Source organism: Zalophus californianus, chromosome 13 (assembly GCF_009762305.2).
Source record: "Zalophus californianus isolate mZalCal1 chromosome 13, mZalCal1.pri.v2, whole genome shotgun sequence".
In the NCBI taxonomy this organism is placed as follows: Eukaryota; Metazoa; Chordata; class Mammalia; order Carnivora; family Otariidae; genus Zalophus; species Zalophus californianus.
The window spans coordinates 37092239-37120226 of NC_045607.1; the positions used below are offsets into that span (position 1 = coordinate 37092239).

At 51.8% G+C, this 27988-nt stretch overlaps 3 protein-coding genes across 8 annotated transcripts; 2 read left to right on the top strand and 1 right to left on the bottom strand.

Moving 5' to 3' along the window:
- Nucleotides 1–656: 656 nt before the first annotated feature.
- On the bottom strand, nucleotides 657–4284 carry GALT (galactose-1-phosphate uridylyltransferase). Of its 3 annotated transcripts, XM_027615731.1 has the most exons (11): nucleotides 4139–4284; nucleotides 3683–3852; nucleotides 3379–3454; nucleotides 3240–3288; nucleotides 2987–3116; nucleotides 2776–2832; nucleotides 2511–2633; nucleotides 2094–2226; nucleotides 1910–1993; nucleotides 1220–1374; nucleotides 748–925 (listed from the first exon to the last, which is right to left on the bottom strand). In XM_027615731.1, the coding sequence occupies exons 1-11, from the start codon at nucleotides 4218–4220 to the stop codon at nucleotides 845–847; spliced, it is 1140 nt and encodes a 379-aa protein (XP_027471532.1). In that variant the 5' UTR covers nucleotides 4221–4284; the 3' UTR covers nucleotides 748–844. The 3 variants fall into 3 exon arrangements, with proteins under 3 accessions (XP_027471534.1, XP_027471532.1, XP_027471533.1); XM_027615733.1 differs by lacking the exon at nucleotides 1220–1374 and having other exon boundaries at nucleotides 657–925; XM_027615732.1 differs by lacking the exon at nucleotides 1910–1993.
- A 5879-nt stretch (nucleotides 4285–10163) lies between these two features.
- Nucleotides 10164–12985, top strand: SIGMAR1 (sigma non-opioid intracellular receptor 1). Of its 2 annotated transcripts, none has more exons than XM_027616894.2 (4): nucleotides 10164–10458; nucleotides 10603–10803; nucleotides 10937–11011; nucleotides 11889–12247. In XM_027616894.2, the coding sequence occupies exons 1-4, from the start codon at nucleotides 10308–10310 to the stop codon at nucleotides 12113–12115; spliced, it is 654 nt and encodes a 217-aa protein (XP_027472695.1). In that variant the 5' UTR covers nucleotides 10164–10307; the 3' UTR covers nucleotides 12116–12247. The 2 variants fall into 2 exon arrangements, with proteins under 2 accessions (XP_027472695.1, XP_027472693.1); XM_027616892.2 differs by having other exon boundaries at nucleotides 10169–10458; nucleotides 10937–11029; nucleotides 11889–12985.
- An 8433-nt stretch (nucleotides 12986–21418) lies between these two features.
- Nucleotides 21419–27813, top strand: ARID3C (AT-rich interaction domain 3C). Of its 3 annotated transcripts, XM_027616573.1 has the most exons (7): nucleotides 21419–21733; nucleotides 23570–23642; nucleotides 25457–25640; nucleotides 25785–26074; nucleotides 26647–26829; nucleotides 27046–27135; nucleotides 27596–27813. In XM_027616573.1, the coding sequence occupies exons 1-7, from the start codon at nucleotides 21419–21421 to the stop codon at nucleotides 27694–27696; spliced, it is 1236 nt and encodes a 411-aa protein (XP_027472374.1). In that variant the 3' UTR covers nucleotides 27697–27813. The 3 variants fall into 3 exon arrangements, with proteins under 3 accessions (XP_027472374.1, XP_027472375.1, XP_035579627.1); XM_027616574.1 differs by lacking the exon at nucleotides 27046–27135; XM_035723734.1 differs by lacking the exon at nucleotides 26647–26829.
- Nucleotides 27814–27988: the final 175 nt, after the last annotated feature.

Genomic DNA, 27988 nt, shown 5'->3' on the forward strand with positions numbered 1-27988 from the left:
AGTTTGGAAGGCCCTAGGTGGCATCAAGTCTCCTGGGTTGCATGCAATCTTCCAAAGGAAACAGGTCCAGAAGGGAGGGGGCAGACTCAAGCTGCCCTCCTTAAAGGGCTGGTGCTCCTAACTCTGATAGCCCCTTCCCTGCCAGAGCTGTTTTCTTTCTTTCTTCCCCTGCAATGATTGCGGCACATGGGCAACACAAGTGTGCAGAGCCTGCCCATATATGCTGCATGTGAGAGTCTAGAGAATTCAAGGACACAAAGCCATGTACACATTCCCTACCCACCCCTTCAGCCCGTGGGCTGGAGCAGAGCCAAGCTGCCGCCACTCACAAAGCCAGGGTTCTGGCCAGCAGCCCAATGTCTGGCCACTGACCACTGGGACCAGGATCCTGCTCACCCGCTCCCCACCAAACCCTCAGGCCTAGGCTTGTTGAGCTGACGTATCATCCTAGGGGTAGTAGTGAAGAGGGCTCTGGACTTCCCAAAGCCTTAGCCACAGACAAGAACTCAGGATTTTAAAAAATTTCTGTAACTGTGATGGCTTTGTTACTCCAGGAATAAGAGAATCTGTAGGCCAGACACAACATTGAGTATTCATTTTGTTCAGAGATTTGGGGTGTAATTTTTGTACTCTAAGTTCTTGCACATCTGCAGTCAAAGAAAAGTTGTGGCTGGTGCTGTGCCATCAGCCTTTAACCGAGATCCCTGAGGATTATAGTTCATACTTCTCTGTCATTAGAATATGTGATTAAAGTTTGAGAAACACAGTTTAGTTTTATTGATCCCACATCTTCCCAACCCTAGGCCCTGGTTCCCTCAAGCAGAAGGCCCTGTGGTCAGTGTGGTCAGGCGACGGTTGCTGTCTCCCTATCCTTCTGCCCCAGGCGGTAATGAACCTCAGGAACGGTCCTTAGTCTCTCCGCAGCCTGGAAGGGAACAGGGAGCAATCAGGGAGGATAAGGGCCACCCAGAATGGTGGTATGGAGCAGTATGGGTGGAACAGTAGTAACAAGTGCCTAGGTGGCACTGGGGGGAAGGCTTCTTGCACCAGGAGGATGGCAATAAGGACCACCAGAATAACTAGAGGATAGAGCCGAGCAGCTTCTGAGTCCTTAGGAATGCCTAGGTTATAGAGGTTTTCGGGGTCATGATTATTGGGCTCCCTTGGGGAAATGGGAGACAAAAGGAACCCAAGGACCCAGGGTGCTCTGAAATCTGACCTGCTCAGGGGTGAGGTCCCTCTGAGCCTGGGCAAGCATTTCATAGCCAACCATGAATTTCCGGACAGTGGCAGAGCGCAGGAGTGGAGGGTAGTAATGAGCATGCAGCTGCCAGTGATCCCAGTTGGCTCCAGCCTTTGATCCGGTGGGAGCCCCTGACAGGAAGAAGAGATAACTGGGGAGGGCCATTTTTTAGTTCTTCAGCTTAGCCCCTACCCCCAAACCAGGCTAGGTATCTGAAAACTACATCTCCCAGCATTCCTTGGAGTGAGTAGACCAGGCATTAAAACACTGGGAAACAGGGCGCCTGGGTGGCTCAGTTGGTTAAGCGACTGCCTTCGGCTCAGGTCATGATCCTGGAGTCCCGGGATCGAGTCCCGCATCGGGCTCCCTGCTCGGCAGGGAGTCTGCTTCTCCCTCTGACCTTCTCCCCTCTCATGTGCTCTCTTTCTCTCTCATTCTTTCTCTCAAATAAATAAAATCTTTAAAAAAAAAAAAAAAAAAACACTGGGAAACATAGTTTCACCAAGTTTGTTGTTCCACCTTCAGTCCCAGCATCCCTACTCGGGACACTTCCCCCCTCCCCCAACAAGTATTTCAAAGCCTGCTGGGGGTTGCAGTCCACTGAGCTCGGCCTCAGGACCTCAGAAATGGTGTTGGGGCTAGGTATGGATGCTCAAAAAGCCTTACCGTGCCAGCCCATGGAGTAGGGAAAGGATGTCTCAAATAGGTTGTCATACTTGGTCAAGAGCTTCTTCATAATAGAGGCTAGATCTGGAACCAGAGCCTGACTCAGCCTGGGGCCAAGATGCTGGCCCTACCAGAGCCATCCCCATCCTGTACATGGCCCCTGGGTCCCAGTAGGGAGACTCACCATCACGCTCAGCAGGGGTCAGCTCAGGAAGGCGCCGCACATGCCTCCGGGGCAGCAGCAGTGTCTGGAAGGGCCACACTGCCCAAAAGGGGACCAGTACTAACCAGTGCTCACTGGTTAAGACCAGACGTTCCTGGGCAGACCGAGTGGAGATGAAGTCATCAAGGTGGGGAGGGGGTTGTTGTCAGCAAATAGGCAGGGGAAGGAGAAAAAATATACCCAGAATCTGATGGCTTCTCATCACCTCCACCACTACCACCCTAATGTAAGCCACCATCATCGTTCCTTTGGATTATTGCTATGGCTTCCCGTCAAGTCTCTCTGCTCTTTCCCTTCTACCCTCCTCCTTCATACACCTTTCGCTTCTGGGGTGAGGTTAGGGGTTCCTTGGGAAAGCAGGGTCTGGCTTTTTCCCACCTTTCTGAGCAGCTCCTGGTGGCCATATTCCATTAGCAGGGGTTCTCCATGTTGACTCTGATAGGCCCGCTGAGATCGCTCCTCACGCTGGGCAATATCTGGCAGAAAACTGCTGGCCCACACCTGTCAAGGGGCAAGAGCCGAGAACTGGCAGGTCCCTCAGCCCCAAGCCTCCACATGACTTATTCTGTCCCTCCACTTCCCTTCCCCACGGTACTGCTTTGGATTCACCCCAGAAATCCACTGGAGCCCCTGACACACTTACCTGGCAGTGGGGATGGGGGTTGGAACAGCCCATCATGGCTCCTTTGTTTTCAAAGATCTATCAGGTAGAGGTACGGAGCTTTAGTAGCCAGAAAGACACTAGATCAGCCTCTCCCGACCACACCCTGTGAAAACAGGAATACCACTTCCCAGCACCAAAGCTGCACCACCTGCTCCCTGCCCATCCAGGGTAGGGGCGCAACCTCACAGACCTGCACCCAAGGGTACCGGGCTCCCAGCTCCTCTGTCACTGCGGCCCATGCATCGATGACAGTTCGGATCTCAGGGACTGACATGAGTGGCAGCGTTACATCGGACCAGGGGTGGAAGCACATGACCTTACTGGGTGGTGGTGGGGAGGGAGAAATGACAGAGATATAGGGCTTGGCTGTGCTAGGGGCAGGACTCAACCCCAGTGCTCAGTCCAACCCAGGGCTGAAGGTAAGAGAGGAAATCCATAGTTACCAAGCTCCTCGAGCAGCCTCTGTTTGGAAAAGGGGATGATCACTGGGTCCTGAGATAAAGGGGTGTCACTCTCTGTAACAGAAGTCCCCCAAGAGGTCCAGCCTCTCTTCCCCCCCAACAGCAGCTAGAGCCAGGTTACCTGGATTGGGGGCATCAGGCTGCAGAGCTGGGAAGTCGTTGTCAAACAGGAAGGTGCCATCATAGTAGGGATTCACCTACTGACAAGGATTGGCTAGAAGCATCTGCTGCTCCCTAAACCACCAGTCATGTGGCAGGCTTCAGGGGCTGGACAGGCTACAAAGAGGGTGTGGAAGACCCGCTGTGGGGTCAGAAAGACTTGGTGGGACATAACACAGGAGACCCACTCCCTTGTGGGTGAGGGGCAGCTCTAAGAGGGAGTAGTACTCCTGGCCCAGTTGCAGATGTACGTTCTAAAGGCTTACCTCTCCATTGGCCCGTGTGGCCCCGGGACACAGAGGGTTGTGGGGGTCGTGGCGGGGAACTGTCTTCAGAAGCGGGGGCTCTACTTGCCCCTGCCAGGGCCGCTTCATGCGGTGAGCTGACACCAGCACCCACTCATCCTGTAGCGGGTTGTAGCGGATATGCTGATGTTCTGGGGACAGAGAGGCAATATCAGTCAGCAAAACTCTCTGACCCTCTCTGCCCTGGGTCTCACCCACCAGCTGACCCAAGCTCGGAAGCACCCTCTCAGCCCTGCCTGCTCAAGAGCCAAAGGCCCAGGCTTGAGCTTTCCTAGCTCGTATTAGCCTGGGGTCCCCACTCAGGCGCGCCAGCTTGGTGGGGTGGGCGCGCCGATCTGGGGGAAGGGACGATAACTTTCTAAGCAAAGGGAGGGCTCGGCTCCGCGTTCCAGCAAGTCCCAGACGCCCTGCAGTTACCGCTCGCCCGGAAGGTTGTGGCCGTGGCGTCTGCCTCTGGCGCCTGCCGGCGCTGCTCAGGGATTGATCCGCTGCGCGACATTAGGCCACTTGCGTGGGTGGGGATCGTCTGGAACGCGACAAAGCGGACTCTCACCCATCTCCGGGTCCGCCCCGCCCGCACCCGATGATTGGTTAGCCTCCAGCACGTGACTGCCTAAGGGCCCGCCCGCCCAATCGCGGGCGGGGCTCAGGAAAGCCTATGGCTTTGGGGGCGACTTTGGTCATCCCAGTACAACCCTGGGCCAAGTCACTGCCCTAAAAGAATCTCTGTAAAAGCCGATTATTGCAGATCCTTCAGCTCCATGACGCTTACAAGATTTCTTTGCTGAATTCAGTAGTTCATTCGGTCATTCATTCAGCAAATATTTACTGAGTAGCTGTGTGCCAGGCACCTAGTCTCCATATGGGACAAAGGGATGCCCCTGCACAAGTCAGGCATGGTCTCTGCTCCCGCAGCTTACACTCTAGGGCCAAGTAGGGGTATAACCCTGGATCCACAATTACTTCACTTACTTCCTCAATGGCTATGGTGGAGGAAAAGCAAAATGGCATGGGGGTGAGGGTGGGAGTGATCTGCTTCAGCAGAACCCTGGCCTCCAGTTATTACCTGGAGGAGTGGATTGTTCACGGAAATCATACCCCGTCCCCTCCAGGCAGGAGAAACAGGTTTAGGAAAAAAAGGCTAAGTAACCATATTCTCTCTCTTATATGCTCATACTGAAAGCACAAGAAGTGAGCAGTGTAAGAGGGCTATAAGAAATCTGAAAGTGTATGGGGTGCCTGGTTGGCTCAGTCTGTTAAGTTCAGATCATAATCCCAGGGTCCTGGGATCAAGCCCTGCACTGGGCTCCTTGCTCAGCAGAGAATCTGCTTCTCCCTCTCCCTCTCGCTCCCCTTGCTTGCACTCTCTGTCAAATAAGTAAATAAAATTAAAAAGAAATTTTTTTAAGTAAAGATTTTATTTATTTGAGAGAGAGAGCACAGGCAGGGAGAGTGGCAGGCAGAGAGAGAAGCAGGCTCCCATTAGGAGGGAGCCTGACATGGGGCTCTATCCCAGGACCCTGGGATCATGACCCAAACCGAAGGCAGACGCTTAACTGACTGTGCCACCCAGGCGCCCAGTAAATAAAATCTTTAAAAAAAAAAAAAAGGGAAAGAAAAGAAAACACACCTTCTTATTAAAAGAAGAAATCTGAAAGTGTGGACAGGACCCAACTGCCGGTAGCTCCAGCCACCATCTAGGTGGGATCAGGGGTGTTTCCTTTACACTAGGATAAAATTCAAATTAATTCCTCCCCTGGCACTTTTAAAAAGACATCTAAATATTGTTTGAACCTCCTCCTCACTCCACAGTGAAGAACAGAAGCCTAAGGTCACCCAGAGGAGTAATGGCCTAGCTAAGATTTGAACCCAAGTTTCCAGGCTCTTCTCGCTGCTCAGTTTAGAGACTCAAGACAGAAACCTAGTGAGCTAGGAGCTCCACGGTAGCGGGAAGGCCCCTTCCCCCAACCCAGGCCAGGCCAACCCAGGTGTTTTGCAGCTCAGATGCAAAAACTGGGTCGTTGGTCATTTACCTAATCTCTGCCCTAGGTCCTCAGACTGGAATCTGAAGAGGCTACTAGGTAGGGGGCAGGGGGCAGGGAACTGAGAAATGAGGATTTTACCTATACCACTGGGGTTTCATTCTTTGTGGTAGGGGTGAGGAGAGCCGGGATGGAAGATTTGTTTTCCTCCTCTCTCAGCCATCTTTGTTGTTGGAGTGATTGGATTTTGGAGGCAGCCCCATTTTCCCAAGAACACCAGTGCTTCAGTGCCACTCCTTGGATCATGCTGATGTAGTTTTGAATGTAGTTGAGGTCCAGAGCCGACGGCCGAGAAAGCATTCTTGAGACATCTTTGGTGCAAAAAGGTGATTTTATTAAAGCAGGGGGACAGGACCCTGGGCAGAAAGAGCTGCTGCACCAGGGTTGTGAGGGGTGGCTGATTATATACTTGGGAGTTGGGGGTAAGGAAAAAGGGAGGTTTTTAAAAAAACTTTCATATGCTAAAGAGGACCTACAAGATACCAGACGCCTTGCCATTGTCAAGTTAAGATTGTTTTTTTCCTCTAGTAAAGCATTAACGTTAAGACAGCTGAGATCGGGCACCTGGGTGGCTCAGTTGGTTAAGCGACTGCCTTCGGCTCAGGTCATGATCCTGGAGTCCCGGGATCGAGTCCCGCATCGGGCTTCCTGCTCAGCAGGAAGTCTGCTTCTCCCTCTGACCCTCCCTCCTCTCATGTGCTCTCTCTCTCTCAAATAAATAAATAAAATCTTAAAAAAAAAAAAAGACAGTTGGGAGCTTCCTTCTAGAAAATAGGTTATTGATAAATGTCACTAAAATATTTGTAAATTGAGGGAGACTCATGTCTTGCAGGATTGTGATCTCTCTAAGTTAACCATTTGTTTTTCCTTCCCTTAGCTTTAGGGCAGCCAGCAGTGTCTGAGGAATGTCCCACCTGTCCCGGGGGTGGGGGGGGGCTTGCAGGGTGTCAGCTTGTGCTTTGTCCTCAGCTTGCCTTCTGCTCCCTCATCAGTGCCCGCTAACTCCTCACACCCTTCAGAAACATCTCTTCAGGAACATTTCCAAACCTCTCCTCTGTCTCCCAAGATCACTTTTTGGGGGAAGAGTACTATGACTGAGATGGGGCCTACCGAGCCCCTCCCCTCCAAGATCTCTTCTACAATGTTGTTCAAAAGAAAACTGTAGGCCCAGTCCACAACAGCCAAACTGTGGAAAGAGCCAAGATGTCCATCGACAGATGAATGGATAAAGAAGATGTGGTATATATGCACAATGGAATATTATGCATCCATCAAAAGGAATGAGAGCTTGCCATTTGCAATGACGTGGATGGAACTGGAGGGTGTTATGCTGAATGAAATAAGTCAATCAGAGAAAGACATGTATCATATGACCTCACTGATATGAAGAATTCTTAATCTCAGGAAACAAACCGAGGGTTGCTGGAGTGGTGGGGGGTGGGAGGGATGGGGTGGTGGGGTGATAGACATTGGGGAGGGTATGTTCTATGGTGAGCGCTGTGAATTGTGCAAGACTGTTGAATCACAGATCTGTACCTCTGAAACAAATAATGCAATATATGTTGAGAAAAAAAAAATTAGATAGCAGGAGGGGAAGAATGAAGGGGAGTAAATCGGAGGGGGAGACGAACCATGAGAGACGATGGACTCTGAAAAACAAACTGAGGGTTCTAGAGGGGAGGGGGGTAGGAGGTTGGGTTAGCCTGGTGATGGGTATTAAAGAGGGCACGTTCTGCGTGGAGCACTGGGTGTTATGCACAAACAATGAATCATGGAACACTACATCAAAAACTAATGATGTAATGTATGGTGATTAACATAACAATAAAAAATTAAAAGCACCAAAAAAAAGAAAAGAAAAGAAAACTATAGGCCCAAATTGGTATCACATATGTCAAATTTTCCAAACCAGGGCTTAATGCCTAATGTGTGGTTTCAACTTCCCCAGAAATGTAGTCTTCCCTGGTTAGTCAGGAATTTTGCGATTAGCACCAATGAGTCCCTTCCTGGGCCCTCTTCCCCAAAGGAAGCCGAGGTAATCTGCATAATAAGATCCCCTGCTTTCCCCCCTAAGGCAAAAGGAACTTGCCTGGATCAATCCTTTTCTAGCAACTTTCTTATCCCAGACATCTTCCTATAAAAACCTTCCACTTCGGGGGCACTGTAAGTGTCCGATTCTTGATTTTGGCTCAGATCACAATATCAGGGTCTTGAGATCGAGCCCCGAGTCAGCTCCACACTCAGCGGGGAGTCTGCTGGAGAGTCTCTCCCTCTTCCTCTGCCCCCCCCCCATGCATGGGCACTCTAAATAAATAAATAAATAAATAAATATTTAAAAAAATAAAAATAAAAACCTTCCATTTTGCATACCTCCTCCTCGGAGCTCCCCTCTACTTGCTAGATGGTTTACTGCCTGATTCATGAATTGTTTAATAAAGCCAATTAGATCTTCAAATTTACTTGGTTCAGTTTTGTTTCTTAACGTCTAGAGAATACGGCTGTGATCAATTTTTTTTTTAAAAAAGTGTGTGCTAGAGAAGCCTTCTGAAAGACCAGGGGAACTGCAGACCCAGACAGTCCCAGAGAGTTCTGCCTAAACAGGGGCATACAGACCAGATTTTGGGGTTAGTCCTGGTCCTCAGGGTTAAGAGAATGGTCAGCTCAGGAGTGTCCCAGGAGCCAGAGCCAATACAAAAACGTTCCCTCCGTCATGCAGTCTCCTCTAGATAATCCCTTCTTTATCTTTCCCTTCTTGGCCAAGTTTCTCAAAAAATAGTCCATCTTCCCAGCCTCTACTCTTACCGGCACAATACACTGTAACATGTCTAGTGGCCTGTATTAGGTTAAGTAATCTTAGTTGCTGTAGCAAATGACACCCCACCCCCCAAACTCAGTGGCTTAGCAACACAGTCCATTTGGGGGGGGGAGCAGCATTCAGAATTCTCCACTACTTCTCTGTAACTAAGATAATAGATGAGGGAAGAGCGAGAATGTAAAGAATTTCACAGGTTTTAGGAGCCAGACCTGCCTGGAAGTGGCATATGTAATTTCTGGCTACACTTCATTGGCCAGAATACAATCATATGGCCTCATCTAACTACAGAGTATACTGTGGAATGTAATCTGGCTGCCCAAGAGCAAAAGGAAATAGATTTGTGAATGTATAGCATCATCTCTGCTATATGCCCCTACTGAGAAACCTAATGACCATTTCCCATCATTTTATCAGAACTCTCAGTTACCTTTGACTGTGTTGACCCTTCATTCCATCACTATCATGTGTGATGCTATGCTCTTCCAGTTCTCTTCTCCTTTGTGTTTTATTTATATAGCAAACACATATGTCACCATTTGCGAGGCACTAATTGCTTTATAAATATTAACTCATTTAATCTTCATCACAATGAAGGTATGTACTATGAGGTAGGTACTTTTATTCATCCCATTTCACAGATGAGAAAACTGAGTCACAGGGTTTAACTAACTTACCCAAGATCACGCAACTAGTAGGTGGCAGGAGCCAGGCTTTTAATCCAGTCCAGCTCCAGAGTTTCTTTCTCAATCCCTGCACTTTGTTGCCTCTTTTCTCCTTTGCTTCTCTTCCTTTTATCATTTCCCTCCCCGTAACCCTGTTGGCTTACAATGCCCTCCTCTCACATTTTGTGCTTCAAAGATTTTTTTTTTAAAGACTTTATTTATTTATTTGACAGAGACAGAGACAGCAAGAGCAGGAACACAAGCAGGGGGTGTGGAAGAGGGAGAAGCAGGCTTTCCGCTGAGCAGGGAGCCCGATGTAGGACTTGATGTGAGACTCGATCCTAGGACTCTGGGATCATGACCTGAGCCGAAGGCAGCCGCTTAACGACTGAGCCACCCAGGCGCCCAACATTTTGTGCTTCAAAACAAAGAATGAATCGTAGGCTCCAAAAAGACCCCATGTTGTCTCTTTACGGTGCCTTTGTTCTTGGAATAGGCCTCATTCGCTAGAAGGCCCTCCGCATTTCCCTTAAACACATCGCTCAGGCGTCACCGCCTCCAGAAAGCCTTCCGTAACATTTCTAGGCAGAAGCGCCTCCTCCCACTTTCTGTGCTAGCAAAGGAGACAATCACAAGTCCCGGAAGGCTCTGCTTCCGGGCTCGCCTGCTTCACCTGTGAGCCCAAGCGGGCCAGTCCATTCTGAGTGTCACGGCCACCTAGCCCCACCCACACTCACACCCCCGCCCACACGTGGTATGGCACTCGAAGAGACCCAGCCTGTAGGCCCTAAAGGGAACAGTGGGGATGGCTTAGTCCCGCCCCCTCGCATCACGCGCGAGGCTCCGCCCCATCCCTTGGCGCTCCCCGCTCCCCGAGAGGAAATGGTTCAAGCCGAGGGGCGGTGCCCGCAGGGTGCCCGGACTGTTCTGATTGGCCAGGGCGAGCCGTACCACGGCTATGGCGGGGGAACGGTAGTGGACTGCGCGCTGCAGGTTTGGAGGCAGTGGGAGTCACGGGTCCAGGCCCCAGTTTGTTCCTTTGCTTCTCTGCCAGGCCGCCCGCCGGGATGCAGTGGGCAGTGGGCCGGCGGTGGGTGTGGGCCGCGTTGCTCCTGGCTGCTTCAGCTGTGCTGGCCCAGGTGGTCTGGCTCTGGCTGGGCACGCAAAGCTTCGTTTTCCAGCACGAAGAGATCGCGCAGCTGGCCCGGCAGTATGCGGGTGAGCCGACGGATGACCGGGCGAGTGAATGGGTGGAGGGCAGAGGCCTGGGGAGGCCCGAGCCGAGCTCGGAGTTTCGGAGGCGCCTTTCCCGAGTTCGGAGTGGTGCTGGCTCTGATTGTGTTGTTCCTCTGCCCCCGCCAGGGCTGGACCACGAGCTGGCCTTCTCTCGGCTGATTGTGGAACTACGGCGGCTGCACCCAGGCCACGTGTTGCCCGACGAGGAGCTGCAGTGGGTGTTCGTGAACGCGGGCGGCTGGATGGGCGCCATGTGCCTTCTGCACGCCTCACTGTCCGAGTACGTGCTGCTCTTCGGCACCGCCCTGGGCTCTCGCGGCCACTCGGGTCAGTGCTGGCGGCGGGCCGAACTGGGAGGCTGGGGCTGTACAAGGGCTCATGCCCTCCTTTCTGATGTTTGGCCAAGCCATGTATTGGCGCTGATACCCTGATACTCGGTGTCCATCTGATTGTCCCTCAGGGCGCTATTGGGCTGAGATCTCGGACACCATCATCTCTGGCACTTTCCACCAGTGGAGAGAGGGCACTACCAAAAGTGAGGTCTTCTACCCAGGTGGGTAGGGGGGCTCAGTCAGAGAGGTGGGTCGCTTCGTTCTGGGGTGCCCATAGTTGGAGGAGAGCCATGGCATGGAATGGGGGTCGTTGGGGACTCTTCCCTGGTTCCCTTATCCCCGCAGATAAGCCACAGGTCGTTGATTGAAGCAGGTCCAAGGACCCCAGTTGCTTTCTACTGTCAAAAGGAAACAAAACATAACAGCTTCCTGTTAACTCTGTCTAATTTTATCTACCAAGATACTGTTTTATTCATCCAACATTCCAGCAGTTGTTGGGGAGACAGTTGGGTAATCAGATAGGTTGTCATACCCCCCAAAGACAAGACAGACCATTGTCTTCCTTGTTTCTGTGGTGAAACATTTTACATAAAAAGTAGAGCTTTGGACTTCCACATAAGTTTGAGGTTAAGTGTTACAGGCATGACAGGCATTATAATTGAACAGCTACATTTCTCAGAGAACCAAACAAGTCTTATTATTACCCCTCCCTCTCTAACAGGCCCGGCCCAAGTTTAGCTAAATTTCTGCCTAACATGAGTGAGGCTTGAGAATGCAGACTTCCAGGACTCCCATATAGTGGCCCATGGCTGGGTGAGGTGGCCCTCCCTGGCTCCCCATCCCCCACCCCCAGGCTCCCAGAGAGGATGTGAGCCAGGTGATGCCACAGAGGAAAACTTAGGAGTGGCTATCTTGGCTCCTTACTCTTCCAGTTGGGCGATGAGGCCAGTGAGGTAAGGCTTTTTCCTTTCCTGAAGCTCCTGCTCTGTTCCCTACCCCTAGATAGCCCACGGGTCAGGGAGGTGGCAGCAATGGAAGGGCAGGGCTAGACTTCTTATGGGGGTGCTCCCTGTTCCCCAGGAGAGACCGTGGTGCATGGGCCTGGTGAGGCAACGGCTGTGGAATGGGGGCCAAACACATGGATGGTGGAGTATGGCCGGGGTGTCATCCCATCTACCCTGGCCTTCGCGCTGGCTGACACAATCTTCAGCACCCAGGACTTCCTCACACTCTTCTATACTCTTCGCGCCTATGCCCGGGGCCTCCGGCTTGAGTTCACCACCTACCTCTTCGGCCAGGACCCCTGACCAGCCAGGCCTGAAGGAGGACCTGTGGATAGACAGGAGCGGGCAGGCCCGCATACATCCACTTTCTGGAGCCCACATGAAAAGACAGGGACATATTCACAACATGCAACTACTAAGTTCCTGGTGTACGAGCAGGGACATACATGCTTATACAACCAAACATAGAGACTCCTGGGAACATATGGGACATACATGCAGATAGAATCCCATGTGTACAGCAGCATCATGCACTCACACCCATCCAGAGAGGGAGCCCCACATATACCAAAAGGGCCAGTCACATTCAGATACACATACTACAGGCTTGACTCACTAACTCAGGCCTTTCCAGAGCTTCCCTGCCACCAGTCAGGGCTCTGGAGTTAAGGATGGGTGTGGGTATTATCCTCTGTCTGGGCCTGACCCTTCGATCCAGCAGCAGTTGAGGGGGGAGGAAGATGAAAGGTTGCCTGTGGAGGCCCCCTTCATCTCCCTGTCCTCACCATATGCCTTACCCCCATTCTCTTCCCCTGCTATGCAAGTGCTCTCGAGGTCTGTCCCCCACCCTCTCAGCAACTTCGTCCACTGGGGAACCATAAGAATGGAGAATGCTGAGGTCAGGGTCCTATCCTGAAAGACCCCCGCCCCCAACCCTGTTCATCCCTCAGGAGTATGGTGGGGAGGCTGGCCTCAGCGCAGGGCCCACTGCTGGGCAGGGGACCTAGAGGGGTTAGCCTAGGTCTAGGGAGCCATCCCTGGCCTACAGAAGGCCTTTTTTGCACACATACACCCCCATCACAGCTTTCAGACACTGCCTTTGATGCACTGTCTGTCCATCTGTCTCTGTTAATAAAGACCTTTTGAACAGTTTCATTTCTTCGTGTGTCTGAACAGTAGAAAAACTTGCTAATGTGAAGAAATTAAGGGCTGGGAGATGGTGTGTGTTTTGATCTTGCCTTACTCCCGTCAGTGCAATTCTGTTAGTCCTGGGAATCCAATCCTGGATGGCCACGGGGTGGCAGTACATACTCGTTTTTGAGCTGAAGGAGGCACAATATCGTTTTGTCTGTTTTCAGGACATCATGCCCGCCCCTACCCAGAGAAGTTCTTCCTCTCCAGTTTTCCTTCTCCAGGACACCTGACTTGTAGGAGCCCCCAGGGGTGGAGAGCAGGGACACTACCTGGTGGTGTCTGACGTAGGGGGGGTTGGCACTAGGATGAAGCAAAAGAGGTGCCTAAGTTGCACTCACTCCCAGGGACACTGCATTTGCCTTCTTAAATTTTGCACACTGGCACCTCACTTGCCTCACCTTCCTCCTGGCCCTGTTCTGAGGTTAAGTAAGACCCAGGCCACTGTTACTTCTTAGGCTTCCTGGTATATTAAGAACAGAACAAAATTGGTTATAAAAATATACAATTTATTTTTTAAGATTTTATTTATTTGAGACAGAGGGAGAGGGAGAAGCAGACTCCCCGCTGAGCAAGGAGCCCAACATGGGGCTCAATCCCAGGACCCTGAGATCATGACCTGAGCCCAAGGCAGACGCTTAACCAACTGAGCCACCCAGGCACCCCAAAAATACACAATTTTTATATACAAACTCAACATTCTCTAAAGTTATTTATTTATTAGAGCACAAGCAGGGAGAGAAGCAGGCCCCCTCCCGAGCAAGGAACCCGATGCGGAACTAGATCCCAGGACCCTGGGATTATGATCCAAGCTGAAGGCAGATGCCCAACTGACTGAGCCACCCACGCATCCCCAGACTCAACATTCTAATGAACGACAACACAAAAGACTACATGTATAACCATTTGGAAACAACATCAAAAGTTTCAATTTGTGGCTCTGAGTGAATGTGAGGCCAGGCAAGATGGCCATTCCGACATTTCACTACCACCACCATGTTGGCCATGACGGGTCCTGGCTGGGGCTTCTCCACTGGGTTGCAAAGTCAAGCTCCTAAGGATCTCTCCCACCCTGTAACCCAGCTCTGCCTCTAGGCTCAGAGACTACATCTATCAGGAATGCCCTAGCTCCCCTTGTCCTCTCTCATTTCCTCATAAGAGTAGGCTCCCAGACTCCTCCCTATCTCAGTTGCTAGGTGAGTTGGTTGAATGGTTATTTCTTAACTTTTGTCTGACACAGTTAATCGCTCTTAAAATACTCAGCTTCCAGTATACTACGCTTCCTAAACTGGCTCCTTTGCTCTTTCTTATCATCTTAACTCCTAAATTGGCTCCTTTGACTTCCCAAGACTTAATCCTCAAACTTCTCTATCTACGCGCCTCCCAGGTGTTCTCAACCATCTATGTCTTTTTTTTTTTTTTTACAGTTTCATCAAAATATAATTGACATATAACATTCTGTTAGTGTAAGGTGTACAACATGATTCACACCCATATGTATGGTGGAATGATTACTACAGTAAGTTAACATCCGTCACCTCACAGTTACAAGTTCTTTTTTTCTTGAGGTGAGAACTTTAAATATCTACTCTCAATCTACTTTCCAATTCTAAATATAGTATTTAATATAGTAATGTACTATTAAATAATGTGTTAGAGCTCTAAGCTCCACATTACATCCGCAGGACTTATTTATCTTATAACTGGAAGTTTGTGCCTTTTGACCACCTTTCCTCATTCCTCCACTACCCCCCCACCCTGCCCCCATGCCTACCCACCCCCTGCTCCTGGCAACTATCAATCTGTTCTGTTTCTGAGTTTGGATTTTTGTAGAGTTCGCATAGAAGTGAGAACGTACAGTATTTGTCTTCATCTGACTTACTTCACTTAGCATAATGCCTGCAAGGATGAATGGATAAAGAAAATGGTATATATGTGTGAACATCCGTATATACATACAGTGGAATATTATTCAGCCATAAAAAGGAAACCCTGCCATTTATAACAACACAGATGGATCTTGAGGACCGTCTATGTCTTGACTCCTATTTTTTTGTCTTAACCTAAACCTCTGAGCTCTAGGTTCAGATATCTGACTGCCTCCATCTCTACTTGATTGTCTCATTGCATCTCAAACTTAAAGTGGCAGCGCAGGGGCGCCCAGGTAGTTCAGTCAGTTAAGTGTCTGCTTTTGGCTCAGGTCATGATCTCGGGGTCCTGGGACTGAGCCCCTCATTGGGCTCCCTGCTCAGTGGGGAGTCTCCTTCTCCCACGCCCTCTGCCTGCCGCTCTGCTTACTTGTGCTCTCTCTCTCAAATAAATAAAACTTTAAAAAATAAAACATAAAATGGCAGCACAAACTGATTTTTCTCCCAACCCAGCACCTCTTACAGTCTTAACTGTCTGAGTTCAGAGTACCTACATTTACCCAGCTGCCAAGAACCTTGGAGTCATCTTGGATACCTTTCTTTTTTTTTTTTAAGATTTTATTTTTGGGTGCCTAGGTGGCTCAGTTGGTTAAGCATCTGCCTTTGGCTCAGGTCATGATCCCAGGGTCCTGGGATCGATTTCCGCATCGGGCTCCTTGCTTGGCAAGGAACTGCTTCTACCTCTGCCTGCCTCTCCCACTCCACTTGTGCTCTCTCTCTCTCTGACAAATAAATAAAATCAAAAAAAAAAAGATTTTATTTTTACGGGTACCTGGATGGTTCAGTGGGTTGAGTAGCTGGCTCTTGATTTCAGCTTGGGTGGTGATACCAGGGTCGTTGGATCAAGCCCCATGCCAGACTCTGCCTAGCACAGAGTCTGCTTGTCCCTCTCCCTCTGCTCTTCCCCCATAATCATGTGCGCACACTCTCTCTCTCTCTAATGAATAAATGAATAAAATATTTAAAAAAAAAGATTCTATTTTATGTAATCTCTACACACAACGTAGGGCTTGAACTCACAGATCGAGTTCACCCAAGATCGAGAGTCACATACTGTACAGATTGAGCCAGCCAGGCACCCCATCTTGGATACCTTTCATTCTCACATCTGATATCCAAGCCATCAACAGATCCTGTCAGTTTTATCTTTAAAACATATCCAGAATCTACCCACATCTTGCCACTTTCACTGTTACTACCTGGTCCAAGCCATCTTGGACCTGGAGTATTCTTGCCTGGATTACTGCAACAGCCTCTTTTTTTTTTTTTTAGAAAAGATTTTATTTATTTATTTGACAGAGAGAAACACAGCGAGAGAGGGAACACAAGCAGAAGGAGTGGGAGAGGGAGAAGCAGGCTTCCCGCAGAGCAGGGAGCCCGATGCGGGGCTCGATCCCAGGACCCTGGGATCATGACCTGAGCCGAAGGCAGACGCTTAACGACTGAGCCACCCAGGGGCCCCCTGCAACAGCCTCTTAATTAATCCTCATGTTTGTATCCTGTGTGGATGATTCTCCACACAATAACCACAGTCAGCCTTCTACTCTCTGCTCAGACATTTCTTTGTTTTTTTCTTCTGCTCAGACATTTCCAATGGCTTCCATCTCAGTCCTTTCACTGCCTCCAAGACCTACTCCAAGGCCCATGTTAGCTATGACCAAATGTCTGACCGTTTACCCTGGCTACCTTACTTTAGCACAGTGGCTTACTTGCTTTCCTCTGACACACCAAGCAAACTTCCACCGCAGGATATTTGTATCTGCTATTCTAGCTGCAGTGCTCTTCCCTAGATATGCCTATGGCTCTCTTCCTCCACTCTTTCAATACTTGGTTCTTCCCTTAACATTTCGTAAACACAGGAGGATGTTTGTTTGTTTGTTTTAATTTATTATTTAAGTAGGCCCCACACTCAACATGGGGATCAAACTCACAATCCTGAGATCCTGAGTTTCATGCTCTGGGGTGCCTAGGTGGCTCAGTCGGTTAAGCTTCCGACTCTTTATTTTGGCTCGGGCCATGATCTCATGGTCTTGAGATTGAGCCCTGTATTGGGCTCTACGCTCAGCGGGGAGTCAGCTTGAGAGTCTCTGTCTCTCTCTGTCCCTCCCCCTGCTCGCTCACTCTCTCTAAAATAAATAAAATAAATCTTAAAAAAAAAAAAAGAGTCGCATGCTCTGCTGACTGAGCCAGCCAGGCACTGTCCCCTTCCCTGTTCTGTGGTGGTTTTATTTTACTTTATTTTATTTTATTATTTATTTATTAAAGATTTTACTTATTTATTTGACAGAGAAAGAGCACAGCAGGGGGAGCAGCAGGCTTGCTGAGCAGGGAGCCCAATGCAGGACTCGATCCCAGGACCCTGGGATCATGACCTGAGCCGAAGGCAGATGCTTAACAACTGAGCCACCCAGGCGCCCCTATTTTATTTTCTTTTTTTAAGATTTCTTATTTATTCATTTGAGAGAGCAAGCAGGGGGAGAAGCAGACTCCCCTCTGAGCTGGGAGCCCAATGCAGGGCAGATGCTTAACCATCTGAGCCACCCAGGCACCCCTCTGTGGTGGTTTTAAAATGCCTCCATAAAATTTTTGATACTCCTCCCTTTAAGAGGTGAAGACTAATTCCCTTCCCCTTGAATATGGGCTGGACTTAGTTAATGTAATTTTAACAAATACATGGCAGAAGTGACTGTGTGATTTCCAAGACTAGACCATAAAAAGCATTGCTGCCTCTTTAGTCTCTCTTGGGTCACTTTGGGGGAAAGCAGCTGCCATGTTGGGAAGACACTCAGGCACAGGTCCTATCCTATGGAGAGGTCCACCTGGGGAGAACAGCTTCCTACCAACAGCCATGTGAGTGAGCCATCCTGGAAGTGGGATCCTCCAATCCCAGTCAAGCCTTCACGTAGCTGTAGCTACAGCCAACATTTTTACTACAACCTCATGAGGAGTGGTGAGCCAGAACCACCCAGCCATGCCACTCTCGAACTCCTGATCCACAGAATTGTGAGAAAATAAATGTTGTTTTAAGCTTGCTAAGTTTAAGTGTAATTTGTTACAAAGTAATAGGTAACATGTATCCTTCCCTTTCTGTTCCCCTCAACCCAGTTTTATTTTTCCCCATTTTAATTATTGCCATCTGATATACTATGTATTTCCCCCACTGGAATTATACCGTTATAATAAGGACTTTGTTTTATTTATTCCCATTTCCAAGTCTCTAGCATAAAGTAGGTGCTCAGTAAATATGTTGGATGAATGGAGGTCTACGTCTGTCTGTCTGTCTTTGTCTCTGTGAGGTTTAGGATCAGATGGGAGCTAAGTGAGGGTGTAAGAGACAGCCTTTCCTCTTCACAGATGAAGAGAGAGAGAAACCAGGTCCCAGTGAAGCTTATTCCTTCCTCTCAGCCCTTCCCAGTTGTAGCCCTCCTGGCCCAGACCCCAAAGACAGGTTTACTATGCTTGATTGATGATTGATTTCCTTTCTTTTGGGAGTAGTTGCCCAATCCCTTGCCCCTGTCCTCCTCCGCCCTCTGCAAAGCAATCTCCAAACTCTCAGAACTGGAATTTCCCTAAGCCAGTTCCTATCTTTCCAAGAAAAATCTTACCATCTATTTCTCTCCAGGCACCTACTCTTCTCTGAGCAGGTGGGGGGGGGGGGGGGGGGGGGGGGGGCTTAAGGGGAACAAACTGGGCACAGGGGTTCTGCAGAGTTCCACCCTCTGTCCGAGTTCCCTAGGAGCCCCTAGAGTAGGTCTGCTTCTGCACATTCAGATTCTCCCCTCTGGGCCCAGAGGAGGGAGCAGGACTCTCCCCCGGGAGAACTCACACCACACAAAGCTATGGGGGAGCAGGCATCAATACTGAAGGCAATTGGATCACCAAGGCTTCTTGAGAGGTTGGGGTTTGGCTGGCTCTCAGGTCTGAAATCTGAGCAGGAAGACACGAGTGAGCCAAAGGTGTGAGCAGTACTGAGTTTTAGTATGGCCAGAGATGGGCCAAAGAGAACAGGGACTTAGTGCTGCAGTGGAATCTGGACAGGGGGCAAGGGTGGAGGCTAGAGGACAAGAAGAGCAGCAAGGTGTCACCCAGCACAAGAAGAGAAGTGAGAAGAGCTAGTGATCCAGGCCAGGGCAAGCTGGGTCTGAGATGAGGGGACTGATTGGGAGAGGGTGGGGGAGGAGGAAGGAGGCAAAGTGACACCTGAATTTCTGCCTCCTAAAGGAATCTTGGCCCTGGGAACAGCGTGCCTCACTGGGTGTGAGGTCAGGGGATGGTCCCTGGTGCTGGATCTGACATAGTGAGTTTCACATTCATACCAGGTGTCAAATCAACAGATACAGGTTGTTTACTCACACACTTGGAATCACTCCTGGATGGCCCTCATGCATTTAGTAGGTCCATCATATTGGGCACAGGAAGAAACTGGAGAAGGCATAAGAGTGCCTGGGAGGAGTGGGGTCCAGGCTTCTCGGAGGAAAAATTGTGGCCTGCCACTCAGGGCCCCCAAATAAGATACAGCATCTCAGCATCTGGGGGATTACCAGGGGTAGAGTGGGCCAGGAACTGTTGGCTGAAGGGGTCTGGAGATACACACTGCGGAGTCACATCCAAAAGCGTTGAGGATGTGTGTGAAGATTGGCAAAATGGTAATAATGACAGTTGAAATGTGGGATGGATACCAGAGGTTCATAATACTATGCACTCTTCTTGAGTATATGTTTGAAAATGTCCATAACAGAAGGTTACAAGAGCTTAAAAAAAAAAAAAGGAAAAAGAAAGGAAGGAAGGAAGTGTGACTATGTATCTGCTTGTGGTGTGTGTAGCCTGCTGCTGTGGATGTGGAATCCGTTCAGAGACCTGAGTGTGTGAGTGCAGATGTGTGAGTCCACCACCATGGGTACGTACTGCGCAATCTGCAGCGTGCGTGCTGTTGGGGACAGCACTTGGTCAGGGCAGGGGAGAGCTTTCTCTCTGTGCAGGCCCTCCACATTCACCTCAGCATCTTGCAGAGTAACTCCCCTCATGATCACAACCTGCCCAGGCCACTGGCGCTATAATGTCCGTGTAACCAAATATGTGAGACAGGGCAGCTGTGTGCCTGAGCTTGTGACAGGGTGTGAACACGGCTATTTGTGTGTGAATGCCGGGCACTGAGTGTGGATTTGGGGGGCACGCCTTGTGGGTGTGACGGGGCCCTGGGCCAGAGTCCAAGGATGTTAGGCTCCTCACTCTCCTTTTAAACGATTCCCGGCGGCCTCACCAGCGCCCCCTCGCCCCCCCCAATCTGGCAGTACGGAGGGGGGAAACACCTGTTGGGGGGCTGGGAGCGGCAGAGCCCCCCCGGGGCCTCTCCCCCGGCGCCCCCCGCCCGCGCTGCCCCTCTCGGGTCCCGCCCCCGCGGCGGCCGCCGGCAGAGCGGCGCGTGAGCGCACCGCGGGCCAGAAGAGCGCACGGCGGCAGGAGCGCACGGCGGGGGACCCCGCGCAGGGAAGCGAGCCGAGCAAGGGGCTGCCCGAGAGGCGGGTGGAGCAGAGGGAGCGCCGTGGAGACGCCGGGGGCACCGGGCCGCGCCAGGCTGGTGAGTGCGCCGCGGGGCGCGGGGAGCCAGAGAGCGGGCGTCGAGACCCGCGGTCGCGGTCCCCAGCCCGCCCGGTCCCGGGCTCTGCCCCCCGCCGCCCTCTGTTCCCGCGCCTCCTCAGTGCTGGTCCTCTGCGTCTCTGCCCCGTCTCTCCGTCGGTTTTTCCCTGCCTCGTCTCTGTTTCCCTCTATTTACTGTCTCGCCCTGTTTCTTTCTGATCTTTTCTCTCTTCAGTCTCTGTCTCCCACTGCGTCGGTCTTTCCCTGTCTCTCTCAACCACTGTCTCACTATTTGTCTCTCTCTCCACCTCTGTCTCTGTCCCTCTCTCTGGACTGCCTGTCACTCAGGTCTTGTTATTTATCTCTTGCTCCTCTATGTCTCTTACCTTCCCTCTCTACCCAGTATCTCATCTCTCCCCACTTCTGTGTCTCTGTCTTGTCTCTGCCTGATATCTCTGTCTCTCCCCACCTCTGTCTCTCGTTGTCTCTCAGTCCCATCTCTATTTCTATTTCCATATCTCTCCTGTCATTGTCTCTTGCTTGGCTCTCGCTCGTGCTCTCGCTCTCCACCCCCCCCCCCCCCGTTTCTTGGTCCTTGTCACCCTCTCTGATCTGCTGTCTCTACCTGTCCTCTGTCAATGTCCATTTCTGTCCTTTTGGGTCTGGTTTCTTGTCTCTCCTGCTCTTTCTACCTCTGTCTCTGTCGATCTCTGGGAAAGCTATCGTTCTGCTTTTTTCTTATGGCCCCCCACACTTCCCTGAATCAGTGAACACCTCCTCTTGTGCTGGGGGTTGTGGGGGCAGCAGGGTACAACACTCATAATTCCCACCCCCACAGGCGGCCCTTTCCTCCGGGCCCCGCCTGGTGCCAGCCCCCCCACCAGCGGGGGGACTGCGCCTGGAAGCTGTAATGGAGGCCCTGCAGAGGCAGCAGGCAGCCCGCCTGGCCCAAGGGGTGGGGCCTTTGGCCCCTCCACACTCACTGCCACCACCACTACCTCCCTTGCCTGCCCCCCGGACCCTTCAGGCCCCTGAGGGGGTCTTGGGGGAGGTTGGGACTGAAGAAGAGGAGGATGCTGAAGAGGATGAGGAAGGGGAGGAAGCCGGTGCAGAGGAGGAGGCAGCTGAGGAGAGCCGTCCAGGGACACAGGGCCCCAGCTCACCTTCCAGCCAACCCCCTGGACCTCAGCCCCATGAATGGACCTACGAGGAACAGTTCAAGCAGGTAGGACCCGCTCCATATCAGGCCCTCTCTCCTTTCTCCTCTCTGGGCAAAAGCAAAGCCAGGTGATTCTTAGCCCACCCACCCCCACTGCCCTCTGCAGGATGGAAAGACAGAGGCACAGAGACCTGGAGAGAGACTGGGGAAGACTGAAAGATAGATAGCGACAGGGAGGGAGAAACAGACACCCAAAGACATGGAAAGAAGTGCATAGGCACACCCTGAAAGGTGCAGGAGACGCCCAGAAACATGGAGGAGGCATGACAGACTGGAGGCTCTTGGTGAGGCTGGAAGGAAAAGTGGGAGGGGTGAGGAGCTTCAAGAATTCTTCTGAGGGAGTGGGATCTGAGGAGTGGGGATTCCAGTGCCAGAACCATCTTACCCTACCTTCTCACACATCAAGTCGCAAGGTCATATTCCAGCAACCAGTGGGGGTTTCCTGGGCTGCCTATTTCTGTCTTTGGAAGCAGGCTGGAGGTTGCCATTCCTTTGGCAAGCTGATACCCCCTCATCTCTTCCCTCTTGCATTGCCCTCATCCAAATCCTCTCCCTGGCCTGAGTTCTATGGGTGACAGTTCCTAGTCTGTGATGGCTACTACAGCCACAGTGTGACTAAAGGGCTCCTGTACAGCTGGGAATGACCAGATCTTACTCATAGAGCCTTAATTTGAGGTTCTTCCTCTCCGTGGAACCCATCTGAATGTTATTCTAAGGCACTGCTTCAGGCTGTCACTATGAAGGTATTATGAAGGGCTCTGACTCTAGGTGTGCTGTTCTGGTGATGTTACTTGTAGGATGTTGGTCTTGGGTACTTTCCAGAAGTGTTCATCTGTGGCTAGTACTCTGTGGCATTAGTGTCAAACTGGGAGAGTTATTCAGAGCTCTGTGGCTCTGTGACTGTTTCTCCTGGGTATAATTCTGGAGATTATTACTTGGAGAGCATGTTTGTTATTTGTGGGAATCCATCTAAGACTTTGGGCTCAGTTCTTGTGGGAGTGTAGGTCTAAAGTGGATCTTTGGGGTTTGTTAACTCATGGGTGTTTTTTTTATTCTGAGAGTTCTTATTGGGGAATGGAGTGTTACCTATTGGTGTTATTCAGGGACTGTTATTCTGGGTAAATGAGTGTTACTCTAGGGATTGTTTCTCCTGGGTGGCATTTGGGAGGTGATACTGGAGATGGGGCTCCAGGTGACTGGAAATGCGTGGGATGACCTCTGGGCCTTTCAAGTTCTGACCCCACAGGTCCTGGGTGGTGCAGGGCCATTACCTCTGTGGCAGTCTCTGTAGTGGGTAGGTCACTGTCCCTGGAAAGAGACCAGAAAGTAGGCTGAGGGGCCCCAGGTTTCAATCCAGGAGCTTCTGAGTATCCACTGTGCCCAAGGAATGGGTTAGAGGTATCTCTGCCCTTCATCCCAAGCCCTGGTACATGGGGATGTGAAAAGCAAGAAGCCTTTGCAGGAATGAACAAGAGTGAATGAGTGCCTCAGAGACAGCTGTTAGTTTCCTCAGTATGACATACTATCCTAGCCTGACTAACTCCCTGGGGCTCTCTGTACCCCCTGGAGGGCAGGCTGAGCCTCCTAAGCCTCCTCTCATCCCCTATTCCCCAGAGGGATGGTTTGAGCTTCCCAGGGCTCCCCTGGCCAGTGGAGGGTCTGTGTGTATATCGGAAAAAAGAGCCCCTACCTACCCTCATGGGGAGAGAGTCTAATGCCAGCATTTCAGACCCTACCCACGCTTTCAGCTGAGAACTCTTATTCAGGGTATAACCTGAGTTGGGGAACCAGGGGGAGGGGGGCAGTCAATGGAGCTGAAAAATGACCTCAGTCCTTCCCCAGCTGTACGAGCTTGATGGAGACCCCAAGAGGAAGGAATTTCTGGATGACCTGTTTAGCTTCATGCAGAAGAGGGGTGAGTGGGATGATGTAAGGGAAGGACCCCCACCTACCAGTTTTGAGGAAGGGAGATCCCAGGGTTTAGTCCCTAGGTTGGGTCCTCTCTGCAGAGGCCTGAGCTTGGCAACACCTATCCTTTGGGCCCTCAATAGCATCTTTAACCTCTGACCCTGCCCCCCTCCTCCACCCGGGGATTAATCAGTGGCCAGCCCACTGGTAGGTTAATGAGTGTGGGATCAATTGGGAAGGTGGGAGGGGGAACTGGGGGGGGTCCCCAGGATTGGGGGGTTGGGAATGCCTTGTTCCTCTTTCAGTGGCCCTTTGTCCAGCCTTGTCTCTCCTCAGTTTCCCCTTGCTTTAGGCAGGGGGCACCCAAAGTGCTCCACAGCAGGAAGGACTGGGATTAGACTGAAGGAAGGACTTCTCAAGGGGTAGGCTGGGGACCATGCGAGTTGGGGTTGTGGAGGAGTGGGAATTCTTTTCCAGGAATCTCAGAGCTAGAAGAAAATGCAAGGGTCCAGAAGGAGATCAGGGTGGGCGGCAGTCCATCACTTAGGCTTCTCCCCAGATTCATGGGTCCGAAGACTGACTCATTATCTCTCTCTACAAAGCTAATTAACTCACTCAGAGCTTGGCCTGATAAGCCACTAATTAACTAGCTGCACTGCACCCCCCTCCCTTAGTGCAGCTGCTGGTCAAAGTCCCCCAGGCTCCCACTGTAGGGCCAGCACCCCTTTTGGGATCCTTTCTAGCCAGGGACCCTCAGTGGGGCCCCAGGTCTTTTTTGCTTCCCAGGGAGGCCCAGTCATTCTGGTCCCAGTGTCCCCTCCCTCCCCTTCCTCAAGGTCTCCCCTCCACTGGGGAAGTGGGTTAGGGTGGTCTGAGCAGGTCCCAGCATTTCCTCCACCACCCTCAGGCCGGGAGCTCTGCCTCCCTCCGGTCCCTGCCTCCCTCCACTCCCTCTGCTGGGGGAGGAGGTCCCGCGGGTCCGATAATTTCCCCCCATTAATCAGGCCGCAGCTAATTGTTCGGGTCCAAAGGCGGCGGCGGAAGGGGACGGGATCGGTAAGGAATTAACTGGGGCCCATCGCTCAGCGCAGACAGGCCCCTTTGTCAGGACTGGCCGGCGGGGGCGGCGTGAGCTGCGGAGATGGCGAGCCGAGGCGGGGGCTGCTTCTCCTCCCATCCGCCATCCGCCGGTCTCGGGCAGCCATACCCCGGCCGCGGCTTAGGGGAGTCCAGCTTAGGGGAGTCCAACTCGTCAGCACTGTCCGGAAGTCCTTACTACGGTCTACCCCAGGGGTCGGCGAACTAAAGCCGGCTGGCCAAATCTAGCTGCCTGCCAGATAAGAATGGTTTTTACATTTTTAAATGGTGGAAAAAATTAAAAGACGAATAACATTTCAGTAACATTTCAGGACGTGTGAAATTCGAATTTCAGGGTCTGTAAATAAAGTTTTTATTGTAACACAGCCGGGCCCATTCCTCTAAACATCCTCCATACCTGCTTTCAAGCTACAACGGCAGAGTGGAGTAGTTCCGACAGAGGCGGTTTGGCCCTCAAAGCCTATAATATTTACCGTCTGGACTTTTACAGAAGTTTACCGACCCCTGATCTAGCTTCCTCTCCTTCCTGCTACAGTGCAGGGCTTGGGGGCTCTGTGGGCTCTGCCTGGAATCCCACCTCCCCATCCCTCCCTCTTCCCTTTTCTCAGAGGTCCCGCCCTGTACCCTGGCCTCGTCCAGGCAACCGACTCCTTCAGTCCTTGAGGATGTCCGCAGACAGGGTCTTAGTCTTAGTGTCCTGACTCTCTGTCCACCTCCCACCAGGGACGCCAGTGAACCGTGTGCCCATCATGGCAAAGCAGGTGCTGGACCTGTACGCGCTCTTTCGCCTGGTGACAGCCAAAGGCGGCCTGGTGGAAGTCATCAACCGCAAGGTGTGGCGGGAGGTCACGCGCGGCCTCAGCCTGCCCACCACCATCACGTCGGCAGCCTTCACTCTACGCACCCAGTGAGGCCAGGCGCGCGAGCGGAGGGGGGAAGGCTTCGGAAGGGGGCCACAGGGCGTGGAGGGCCCAGGGGTAGACGTTCCGTTGTGGGCTTGATCAGTTGGGTCCAGCCTCCCACCCACCCCTCCTCGTTCGTCCGCCTCTAGGTACATGAAGTACCTGTACCCGTACGAGTGCGAGACGCGGGCGCTCAGCTCCCCGGGGGAGCTCCAGGCAGCCATCGACAGCAACCGGCGCGAAGGCCGTCGTCAGGCTTACACCGCCGCCCCGCTCTACGGCTTAGCTGGGCCTACCCCTCGGGCAACTCTGGGCCAAATCTCGGGTCCTGGCGCCGCCCCGCCCACGCCCACGCCCAGCCCCCGTCCTGCCCAAGGCTCCGCCTCCGGCCTGCCGGCGCACGCCTGCGCGCAGCTGAGCCCGAGCCCCATTAAGAAAGGTGTTGAGGGGAGAGAGGCTGAGGTTTGGGCGTCTCTGAGACCGAGAGGGTGCGCTGAGATACAGAGAACATTAAAATGTGGCGACTCTGAAGTCTGGGGGGCATTGAGGTCTGAGGGCAGTAAGGACTGACAGGGCACTGGGGTTTGCTGACCGCTAAGGTTTAGGAGTACTGAGGTTTGGGGTCAATGAAGCCGTGGGAGGTCTGGGGTACGGGTTCCTGCTGTGTGGACCTGAAGCTCAGAAAAAGGTCCTTTATCTAGAGGAGCTCCATTCCACACCTGTGCACCTAGGGCTCCTATTTGCATGTGGTTTTTGCCTCCTGTGACCTGTATTATTTAATAATTAACACGGAAAGGACCCACATTATCTTGGACCAACCTAGACATATATATTGGCCCTTTGGGCTCTCCAGCTTCAGTGCCTCGAGGCTGAGACTTTGGATGGGGGTTGGGCGGATCAAAATTGGTGCTTCAGCTTGGGTGACCTCCACTGGTCCCAAGCCTGGGGGGAGAACCAAATGCAGAGGCAGAGTTGGTTGGTCCAGGAGAGCTGAATGACCTGTTCTTCCAGAGGAAACCGGAATTCCAGCCCCTCGACTGGCACTGCCTGTGGGCTTGGCTTTGGGACCTGCAAGGGAGAAGTTGGCACCAGAGGAGCCCCCAGAGAAGAGGGCTGTGCTGATGGGGCACATGGATCCACCTCGACCTGGAGCTCCCACCAGTTTCCTGCCCCGTGGCAAGGTTCCCCTGAGGGGTGAGGAGGGGCTTGTTGCTGAGAGGGCTTCGGACCTGTGCATTGAGGGAGGACATAGATGTTGAAGGTGGGGCAGAAAGATCCCTCAATAGACAACTGTGTGATTATAGGTATTGGGCCAAAGTGGAATGGGGGCTGTCTATAAGGATGGAGGGGGGAGCTTATAAATCTGAAGTCTGATTCTCCAAAATGTGACTCCCTGCCCCTCCTGGACAGAAGAGCGGCTGGATGGGCCTCTCAGTCTGGCAGGCAGTGGTATCAGCAGTATCAACATGGCCCTAGAGATCAACGGGGTGGTCTACACTGGTATGGGTACAGCAGGCTGTCTATACTGGCATGAAGTCAGGGATATTTGCTCTGGCATGGGGATTTTAGATTTTTTCAGCTAGCATGAGGTTCAGGGATATTCAAACTTGCATGGGTAATGTGGGGTTCAGGGGATTGCTACAATGGCATGGGTTAAAGGGGTGTCTACAATGGCATGGGGTCTAAGGCATGACCTCTCTGGCATGGGTACCATGGGATGTCTGACTTGTCATGGGCCTATGTATCAGTGTAAATATTTCTTGTTTACCTGTTTGAGGGTATCTGTATTGGCATAGGAGTCTCCACTGACCTAAGGGGTTTGTCCTCATTGGTTTGTGACAGGGATATGTGTGCGGTGTTCTAACAATCAGGACACTGACTTTTGTTTTCCTCTTCTGTTTCTGTGCCTACCCCCTCCTGCCTGTGTTTTCCCTCCACCATCTCCTCACCCCTTTGTCAGGTGTCCTCTTTGCCCGTCGCCAGCCTGTGCCAGCTTCCCAGGGCCCAACCAACCCTGTACCTCCACTCCCTACAGGGCCCCCTTCCAGCCCCTCACCTTGAGAACTCCCACTTGGATTGAGTCCCAGCCCCCACACCTTGATTCTTCCAGGGTGCCCACCCTAGGACCCAGCCCTGGGAGATGACCTCCCCCCCCCACCATGCCATGTGGACTTGAAGCCAAAGAGGGTTTTTTTTTTGGTTTTGGGTTTTTTTTTTTTTTTTTTTTTTTTTATGTTACATCTACCTCATTGTCAAGGGAGAGCATCTCCTCCCTGGCCAACCCCAGCAGCATCTACCAAAGAGTTCTGCCCCCAGTAACCCCCATCATCTCCTCATGTGCCTCCCTGTGTCA

Excerpts from the sequence above, each read along its gene's own strand:
- SIGMAR1 (XM_027616892.2), top strand. The coding sequence starts at position 10,308 with ATGCAGTGGGCAGTGGGCCGGCGGTGGGTGTGGGCCGCGTTGCTCCTG. Across the intron at positions 10,459-10,602 it reads GCTGGCCCGGCAGTATGCGG|GGCTGGACCACGAGCTGGCC; the intron begins GTGAGCCGACGG and ends TGCCCCCGCCAG. Across the intron at positions 11,030-11,888 it reads AAGTGAGGTCTTCTACCCAG|GAGAGACCGTGGTGCATGGG; the intron begins GTGGGTAGGGGG and ends CCTGTTCCCCAG.
- GALT (XM_027615731.1), bottom strand. The coding sequence starts at position 4,220 with ATGTCGCGCAGCGGATCAATCCCTGAGCAGCGCCGGCAGGCGCCAGAG. Across the intron at positions 2,833-2,986 it reads CCCGGTACCCTTGGGTGCAG|ATCTTTGAAAACAAAGGAGC; the intron begins GTCTGTGAGGTT and ends TCTACCTGATAG. Across the intron at positions 2,634-2,775 it reads ACCCCCATCCCCACTGCCAG|GTGTGGGCCAGCAGTTTTCT; the intron begins GTAAGTGTGTCA and ends GCCCCTTGACAG.
- ARID3C (XM_027616573.1), top strand. The coding sequence starts at position 21,419 with ATGGAGGCCCTGCAGAGGCAGCAGGCAGCCCGCCTGGCCCAAGGGGTG. Across the intron at positions 23,643-25,456 it reads TAGCTTCATGCAGAAGAGGG|GGACGCCAGTGAACCGTGTG; the intron begins GTGAGTGGGATG and ends ACCTCCCACCAG. Across the intron at positions 27,136-27,595 it reads CAACGGGGTGGTCTACACTG|GTGTCCTCTTTGCCCGTCGC; the intron begins GTATGGGTACAG and ends CCCCTTTGTCAG.